At 35.8% G+C, this 10,009-nt stretch overlaps 1 protein-coding gene across 1 annotated transcript; it reads right to left on the reverse strand.

Moving 5' to 3' along the window:
- Positions 1-1,569: 1,569 nt before the first annotated feature.
- LOC136986482 (tetratricopeptide repeat protein 36) lies at positions 1,570-2,648 on the reverse strand. Its single transcript, XM_067284023.1, has 3 exons — positions 2,451-2,648; positions 2,079-2,267; positions 1,570-2,004 (listed from the first exon to the last, which is right to left on the reverse strand). Exons 1-3 carry the CDS (start codon positions 2,551-2,553, stop codon positions 1,742-1,744), a joined length of 555 nt encoding a protein of 184 aa, XP_067140124.1. The 5' UTR covers positions 2,554-2,648; the 3' UTR covers positions 1,570-1,741.
- Between the last annotated feature and the right edge of the window lie 7,361 nt (positions 2,649-10,009).

Below are 10,009 nucleotides of genomic sequence, written 5' to 3' on the forward strand. Positions count from 1 at the left end.
AATAAGAACATTTCTGACCTAATTTGAACTTTCCGTTGACAGGGATGCCAGATGCTTTTATCTCATGGATCCTTTCTTGTTTCAGGTTGGAAGTGATGAACCCAGGTTTCATCTCCAGTAATAATGGAACTCAAAAATTGTTTTCCTTCTGCATAATAGCATAGGTGTTTCAAAGACAGATTCATTTGCTAGTGCTTTTGACCTATAGAAAGATGCCTGGAGACCATTGGCTGAAGACTTTGTTGAAACCCAAAACCAATGTTTCACATGGCCCCATATGAACACCCAAACATGTCCTTCAGTTGTTTATTTGTTCAACCAACTTCATTGACACAGGAAATTAGCTCATTTGAAATTGATGGGTGACTGTATCCTTGATCCCACAAGGTGGTGGGCCTTCCAGATTCTCTGCACCAAAATTAGTTTTGTGCTGCACAGACATTATAGCATTTCTATATATGATTATCAGCTCAAGATGAAGTCTTCTTTGTCCACAAAAATTGAATATTACTCCTTGATTGATTGATTGCATAAGTTTCCTGGGAGGAACTCCCCTTTGACAGATGGCCAAAGGGTAGTTCCTCTCAAGAAATGCAGGAGAAACTGGCCACTACTTAGGTATTATATGTGAAGAAAACATGGAAAACTCCATGTGACTGTCTCATTGGTCAGGTTCTAACTCACAACCAGTGTTCAGTGATGTTATCCTTTAGCTACTGGTGGGCCATCCCAGACTTGTTTTGAATATTTAGTAATCACTTTAGCCTTAGTTACACATGTTTCTGAATATGATGCTTAGGCAAGCCATCAAGATGTCACAACTAGTGCATGCACAGAGAAGACATGGAACCTTATAACTAATAACTACTCATATATAATTCCCTACATAATTCTCCCTGAAAAAATTAGGGAATGTTAATTTTTGATATACCCACAAGTATTAAATTTCTAAATGTACTCTTCTACTATTTTAAAGTAATTCAATTAGATAAATATAAATCAAGCAAAGTATGTGTAAAACAGTGTGTTAGGAGCATTATAATGATATTGATTATGAGAATGTAATGTTGCATTTAAGCAGAGCGAGCTTAATGAAACTTCACAAAATCCATTATTGTAGCTCTATTAACGTCTAAGCAGCTGAATGGATAAAACCACTGAACACTGATGGGTTTGTCCCTCACCAACGGTCTGGTTGCATGGAGTTTACTGGGTTTTCTTCATGTGTCTAATGTCTAAATAGGTGCCAGTCTCCCATAAAAATGCTTTCAGAAGCACTCCTCCATTGGCAGATTGCCTTTGTGTTGCATTGTCTTATTCCATTAGTCCAAATATTAAATAATTTGTCAATTTTAATCATAATAATTCACTTATGTGGTACAGATAAAAGACACAGCATGTTTTATTGTGCTTACAGAAGGTATTACATTACACATTGTGAGAATAAAATGCAGAATCCTATTGTAATTTAGAATCCAATGCTTCAAAAATTATTTAATTTATTACAACTGCTTAATAATTGGCATGTTTGTATTAAGGTAAGCTGAAAGACTTGCACATAATCACATGTATAATGCAATTTAATAATTTTAATATTCAAAATTCTGAAAGTACACAGGTTTAAGCAAATTTTAAAAGACAGTATTTATATATTAATGTGATATTTTTGTAATAATGGACATTACAGATATTTTAAAGAATAGATGGCACATGCCATTTTCTAACAATTAGCTCGGTGCAATTATTCTGCATCTTTAACTTTTTGCAGTTGCGACAGCATCTGACCGAGCATCTGGTTACATAAAGCCGCATAGGGATTCATCTGTACTAGTTGCAATTTCGCAAACTCGCTACCCAATCTGGCAGAAGATTCGAAATCCTTTCTCGCAGCATCGTTGTTGCCTTGCAGGCGATGAATAAGAGCCCTCTGACAGTAAGCTTGACAGCAAGCCTTCCCTTTACCTTCACTCACATTGATGGCATTGTTTAGATCCTCCAAAGCACCTAACAATTTTTTGTCATCTTCATTTAGTAAACTTATAATACATATCATTTGTGCTTCGGAGCCTTTGTCTTACCTCGAGTATTTCCGTTCAGCCTGTACGCCTGCGCTCGATTGTTGTACGAAGAAGCTCTATTCGGTGCCAAATCGATGGCTTTGGTGAACACTTCGATCGCTCTATCGATCTGTCCGGTTTCTGCCGCTTTCACCCCTTCCAATTCCAATTTTTTAGCTTCTTCACTCTCCGGAGTTGCTATCTCTTCATCTAGAAAAAAATTCCCCGGTATTAACTAGGCAAAAGAAAGCTGTACATCAAGATTTACGATCATAAATTAGAAAAGTAATTCGCGTAGGTGAGAAATTACACTACAAAATGAAAGCAAAATAGTTTTTTTTTGAGGGGTAACATTTTCAAACTAAACAGCTGATAAGACATCAAAATTCTCACCTTTCAATTCGGGAGGAATATCTTCATCGTAAACACACTCTCCTATAGGCAAGAGGGGATTAAACAAGCTATTCAAAACTGCACGATCGTGTTTCGTAGCCATTTCTCTCTGTTTGATTTATTGTGAAAGAGCAAAGCATTCCAAGGACGGACCTCGATAACCTCCAAAGTGCACTAGGTCACTTGGAGGTTAATAAACACGATCGCGACAGTTGAAACTACAGTACGTAAATATATTACGGGCGATAATACAATCTACAGTTTATAATTCCGCTATTTTTTTAAGTGCAAAAGAACAGTTGCACTTCGATTCTTTGTAATTACGTTCGAGTGTTCAATCTGTTCAGTGTCTCGCTTATTTCTTCAGTTCTCTGTTCTTCTTGATGGCAATATCACCCGTTTGTATTCGAGTTTTCTTTATTTAATCGTAAAAAATGTTCGAAAAGTTGTAATTATCTGCTAACGTGATCGATCGAAATTACTAAATGTGTGTGGTGGTGGTGGTGTTCGTACGGATCGACTTACCGAGAGAATTAAATACACCACTTCAGCTCTTGATTTTTTTTTTTTTTTTTTACACTAGATGATACTAAAATTGAATTTGTAAACAGTAGAAATGTATACGAATTTAATTCTAAAGCTTGCCTTTTATAGTAATAATTGGAATTTACTGCCGTAAAATGTTTGTACTTAATCCTTTCACGAACATATTTTGTGTTTATTGGCTGATGAGCATATGTTTATCTTAACGACCGATCTGGGAAAAATCCACAGAAAATTTACATATTTTAATTTAACCAAAATTATTTTACGAAATTCCTATAATCCTATGAGGAGAATCAAAATCTGATAAAGCACACTGGCTTCTTCATTTAATTTGGCAGTTTCTTTTAGAAGTGACCCACCGTTTGAATGGTTAGAACCACTGAAGATGGTCGCTGATTTGCGCCTCGCCAACAGGCTGGCAAGTGGAGTTTACCGTGTTTTCTACACTTATCTAAGTAGGGATCCCCAAATAAACAAATTCCACAGCAATCGGGGAGGCTTTTTTATATCAGTCTTCAGAGGAGGTTATTGCCCGGGAAATCAGATAATAATAAGTGTTAAAGATTAAAGTATATATACATCATTTGGATATGGAAAATATATTTTTCAGAGTTACTACTGTCCTGAGCCAATGAAATAAGGTGTCCCATTGGCTCAGGAAGCCAATATAGATTCTTGGACAGAGGTACCTTCGTTTGAAGAGTAGGGAGATGCCTAATAATACTAATAATAATGCCCTAGAATTTGATGTACAGTACAACACACAATTACTGAAAGAGAAATAAAGTAACATAGGCTATAACTGGAATTTTATGGATTCATCCAGGAGCTGTAGTAAACAGGAAAATTAACAGATGAGGAAGCTAACCTCTGTTAATTTTTAACGAAGATTTTACTTGTTAGCATTTATAGTGTTTTATAAAATTCATCGTTACCCTCAAAATTAAGCTTTTTGCCATTTTATAGCAATTAAAAATCTCATAACAGAGGGTGCCCCACGCAATTCTATTAAGTTATATTGTAATTAAAATTATAAAAGTTATTTTCTAAATAAGATCTCATTATAGCCGGGAAAGTTATGCAACTCGTTGCTGGATTTTGTAAGTAGGTTTTGTGTTTCAATGTTTTACTTCTTTTATGGTTTAATATAATATTGTATTTGAAGAGTATGAGTGGACAGAAAGTAGTATATGACTGGACAGCTCGGTAGTGTGAATCGAGCCTTACAAGACAATAGAGCCCTATTTTCTCTCTCAATACACTACTAAAATCAAAATCACAAATGTTAAGATTAGATCTGTTGATAAGACCTCACAGTCACATACTCCTCTGCAATAATAATTTTCTTTTAAACTCGCTTCGACTTGTTCACCCTAAGAAGGCTTTTTTAGAAAGCCAGTTATGGATTCGGCCAGATCCACAATGGGACAGGACCCGACATATCCTGACGGGCCCACCAGTGGCGGAATAGATAAAACCACTGAACACTGGTAGCTGGTCGCGGGTTCACGCATAGCCAACGGAGTTTTCCGGGTGTTTTCATGTGTCTAACACCTAAATAGGACCAATTAACAAATGACTGGCAATTTTTACACTATAAAAAATACGTAGAAGAAACTAAAATTTCTTTACTTTTGTCATCTCCAATCACCGGGAACAATACCTTGCAGAGACGACCTTTTATTAGACGCTATACCTTTGTAAAAACATGCAAAATAGTCGTATTAAAGGCGTATACCTCTAATAAAAGGTCATCTCTGCATTGGAAGACCGCTATTCCTAGTGATCGAAGATGACGAAAAGTGGAGACGAGTTTCTTCTATGTATTTTTTACCTAAATAGAGCCCTTTTCCCATAGAACGTCTTCACTTGGCAAATCGTCCATGTCTTGTATTGTTTAATCCCATCAATCAACCCATAGGAAATCAATTAATGCAATATTTGATTGTTTTTTTCTTTAATTTTCTGACGTGAATAACACTTATTTTTTAAAAGTTCTTACGATTCTCAAAAAAATTTCGTAAACTTCAAGCATACTCTTTGATTATTGGAAAAAAATCACCTGGAACTTGTCCTTGTCTTTACCTTGATTGATCAATCGATCAATCAAGGTAAAGACAGTTTAACATACAGGTCGATTTAACTTATATTCGAGTCATTTGCCAGCTTCGTATATTCTATAATTTCCTCGAATTCTAATCAGTTAATCATACAACCTAAATATGCGCTTTATTTTCGTATAGGGTAATAAAACAATACATCTGTATTGTTTTATTACCCTATACCTCACATAGGTGTTCGATTCCTATAATAAAAATAGTAGGCATTCATTGGCACAGTATATCACGACCTTCAGATCTTATCTCTGAAAGAATGAGAAGGAGTAAAGTTTAAACAATTCATTTCCACCTACGTTTATTCTATAATTATACACCATGCGCGTGATCATATATTCTGTAACTTTAATAAAGAAAAATTAGCAAAACTTATAACAATTTACAAAATCCAACAGTCAAAAAGCAAGTTTCTACACACTTCCTCCATTTGACAATCCCAAAACGAGTAGAATTACCTTGTGGTATACAAGAGAAGTGTATATCCTCCAATTTAATAAAAAGTAAAAATACGTTACAAATGGATACGTTACTTTTTATTAAACTGTAATTCTGCCAGCCCTTTTTACAAACAAATGTATATCCTCCATTTTAAATTTAAAGAAAATGACCTCCCTCTATTCACAAGTCACCGTAATGTTCGCTTTTACAGAATAACTTCTGTTTAATTTTCTTCTAACATACTTAGCTTAATATGAAAAATACAGAGAATATTGTTTATTTTAGGACGACGAGACAGATTCGGTCAATTACTTTTCCGGACTCTAGTATACAGAGGCGTAGCTAGGGGGCGGTGGGGCGGCCGCCCCGGGTGTCACCCGGTAGGACTGTACCTAAAAAATAAGAAAAAAAGGTCAACGGCTCGCCTCACATGACAGTTTCTTTGCTACGAGGAGACACTACGAGAGCTCGCACCAGCTGAAAATCTTACTATGATTTATTCTATAAATCTAAACTCATACGTCGCGACATCGCATATTCAATATAGCGTTCGAGTTGCTCGAGTGCGAATATATTACAATTCAACAGCGTTTTATAAAAGAGTTGAAAAGGGTGACACCATCGCACCGGGTGTCACCCATGCTAGCTACGCTTCTGCTACCGTCTTTTTCCGAAAATAAGACATCCTCCGAAAATAAGCCCTAGTTAAAATAATGTGACAAAAAGAATTCGTTAAAAAATGCTATTGATTTATTGAGTATAAGTAATAATATGTTTAGCTTTCCTAATACTCGTATTTCAGAGAAATGTTTGAAACAAAATATTTCGAGAAATTAATTGTTTACCTCTACAGTTCGTTTCAAATTAATTCTTGGAATTTATCTTAAAAATACAACATAAGGCAGCAGTCTACATTGAGCGACAGTGCAGGTATACAACGTTCATTCATTTCAGTCTTGTAAGTCTGATTATTTCCTCATACGTAATTTAATTACGTATGAGGAAATAATCAGACTTATTTAAAAATAAAGTGAATAATTTTCAACCCCAGTTAAAATGAGTACAAAACGAAAGAGCTATTCCGTCGAGTACAAAAAGGGAATCGTGGAAGACTCCAGGGGTGTAAATCTTGTAGCATTCTGTAAAGAGAAGATGCTGGATCTCCGTATGGTTCGTAAATGGCGTGCAGACTACGATTACCTGTGTCAACTGGTGGACCAAGGAAATGAGAAAAAACGCAGAGTTGGATCAAGTCGGCAGCCGTTATTTTCTGAGTTGGAAGATTGCATCTGGGAATGGATTGCAGGCAGGAGAGCAATGGCTTTGGTTGTGCGCAGGGCTGATATTCAAAAATTTGCCCTTGAAACAGCAATTGAATTTGATATATCCACAGAAGAATTTAAAGCATTGTCACACTGGTTGGACAACTTCCTTAAACGATATGAACTGTCTCTAAGGAGATCAACAACATTGTTTAAGCTGGAAGACAATGAAGTTGTTAAGCGTGCACTTGCGTTTAAGCTTTTTGTTGATGGCATCGATTTTTCGAAATACCAACTTTCCAACATGATTGCTATGGATGAGACCGCGGTATTCCTAGGCCAAGGAGCTCAAACGACAGTTCACCACAAGGCTTCTTCGTCAATTTACGTTCCTTCTACCGGTTACGATAGTGCACGTGTTACCTGTATTTTGGCGATTCGTCTAGATGGCAAGAAAGTATCGCCATTTTTAATCACTAAAGGTAAAAAAGACCAGATTCAACGTGTTTCAGGAATTTATGTCATTGAAAGTGAAAAAGCCTGGTGCACTCAAGCAGTTATAAGAAAGTGGGTTGATTTTATGCTACCACTACTGTTGAGGAGTCAGAATAGAGGTTTACTAGTTTGGGATTCAGCCAGTACTCACCGCGCTGAAGACATGAAAAACTTTCTTGCTGAGAGGAAGATTGATCAAATAATGATTCCGGCAGGAATGACTGGTTACCTCCAGACACTTGACATTGCAATAAACAAGCCATTCAAGGATCATTTGCGGATGGAAATCAATGAATATATTGAAAACAGAATGGTGAGAAATCATCGAGGTAATTTTGTAAAACCAGGCTTACAAGAAGTTGTGAATTGGGTAAAAAATTCACGGGACAAAATAACTGATAGTGATGTTTTCAATGCACTACGAACAGGCTACTTAGACAAGAAGTATTCATTTAACGATAGCTATATCGCAAGACATGAGAGATTCGGACCAATGATTCAAAAGGAAATGGATTTGGAAGAAAATCAGAATATAATTCAGAATTTTATTTATGGCGATGTTCCAGAAGAAGATGACATGACTGTAATTGAATAAATTTAAATTTCTGTATTTCTGTATTTCTTTATTTTTTTGTAAAATAAATATTAAATAAAAATATATAAATATACTTTTATTTTTGCTTTCCCCCGAAAATAAGCCCTAGCGTGTATTTTGGACCAAAAAAGAAAGTAAGACAGTGTCTTATTTTCGGAAAAAGACGGTAGTACTGTATATTAAAAGATGGCAGGATGGTCGAGACAGCAAAAGCGTCTGGTTGCTGCTCTTGGGGCCCAAGATCAAATACGACTAAGGAACTTCGGAAATTTTTCATGAGCGGTCTGTTCCGACTATGTCCTCCCACCTCCCGGTCGACCCCATTGTGAGTTTGGCTAAATATAGGTGGGTATAAGGAAAGGCCCTCTTAATGTTCATAGGACGGAAATATATATATATGTAGATGGGCATAAGATATCATGATTGCACTATTTTTGCTTAGATCACATCCGTCTTTACTATCAACGGGGAGACTATGATAAATACCACACTGTATTCTTATAAATTGGATAGACCGGAGCTGGTTATAACATTTTTATAATTTTTTACCATAAAGAAATTATTACTTTTTAAAGAAATCTTAATTACCAATAAGTTTGTACATGTTTTGCGCTTCTAGAAAATCATTTATTCCAGGGACTGTTTCATAAATATTACCATAAAATTGAAATTGGACTGCAGACAAAATTTGCTTCATCGTACACACTACATAATTATAATAATGCTTAATCCCAAATTGAGAATGCAGTGGGTCGGTGATACCCAGCAAAGTAATAGCTCGAATCAGGGCCGGATTTACACAAGGGCATTTGGGGCCGGTGCCCAGGGCCCCCACAAAACTGTTTAATTCACTATATTTTTCAATAATTTTCGGTAATCATTCTTTTAAACTGTCGCACTTAAATTGTTTTCCTGTCTTTTACTTTTAAAAATCTATGTTTCAGAAATGATTACGTACATAGATCAGAAATGATACCTATCAAAATTTAAAAAATTTGCAATTTTACGTTAATCGCAACGTATCCATTTATGACAAAAAGAAGAAATGCATGTACTCAGTAGCGGCTTCTGGCTGATACCGAAAATGAAAACCCTACTATGAAACATTGAAGCAAGGCAAGGTCTTATCCATAGATAAAAGTGCTATTTTTTGGCGTTTTATAAATTGAGAACCTATCTAAACGAAGAAAAACAATTAGAAATATCCAAGAAAGTGTAAAAAATATAATAGAATTTTAGAATCAGAATGACATAAGAAAATTAGGATAGGCCTACTGTAAATTTTTATGAAATCATACAGGAATTTATCTTAAACAATGAGATATTGTGAAAGAACCGGTCGAAAGCAATTGATTTTGCAATTGTCTCCGTTCGAAAATATCATTTCCATTATTGGAAACAGTTCGAAACGTCAATATTGTAAACACAATAAATTCCAATTTTTGTTTACTATAAAATCGTAAACTATTCCCTTTCTTATTAGTTCAGTGTCATAAGTTAAAATTACGTTCCCCAAAATATCGTTAAAAATATGTAATTAATACAAAGAAATGAATAATAAAACAGAGTACAGCATTTCATACAATCGTAAGGGGTCGTTCGTTATTTACGTGTACAGTTTTAAGAGAGAGGTCGCTAAACGCGCGTCATTGTACGCGATGGAGTCGAAGCGCTATAGTAGTATAATTGGCATACGAATTTGTTGTAAGCCTACTTGCTAGCCACGCGAATAAGCTATTTGAAAAACTATTTCGATTGTTTTTTTCAACGTAGGAGTCCATGGGCCTACCAGTGACCGAGTGGATAAAACCACTTAACACTGGTAGGTTCGCATCCCGCCAACGTGCGGTTTTCCCGGTTTTCTTCACGTTTATAATACTTAAATATGGGCCAGTTTCTCCCCTCGACAGATCCCCACGTAAGCGGTATATACAAACAAGAAACAGGGGTATACGAACTGTTGTATACGTAATTAAAGGAAAGTTAGTTTGCTAAAAGTACACTATACACAACAGAGAGGGGGAAGGTCCACAATGGCTCAAAAACTGTATAAGTAATGGATGACCCTTCAGAAAATTTATACAAGTAGTAAAGCGAGGTCTATGT

This window comes from Centruroides vittatus, unplaced genomic scaffold (genome assembly GCF_030686945.1).
Source record: "Centruroides vittatus isolate TY-2023 unplaced genomic scaffold, ASM3068694v2 scaffold_1047, whole genome shotgun sequence".
NCBI lineage: Eukaryota > Metazoa > Arthropoda > Arachnida > Scorpiones > Buthidae > Centruroides > Centruroides vittatus.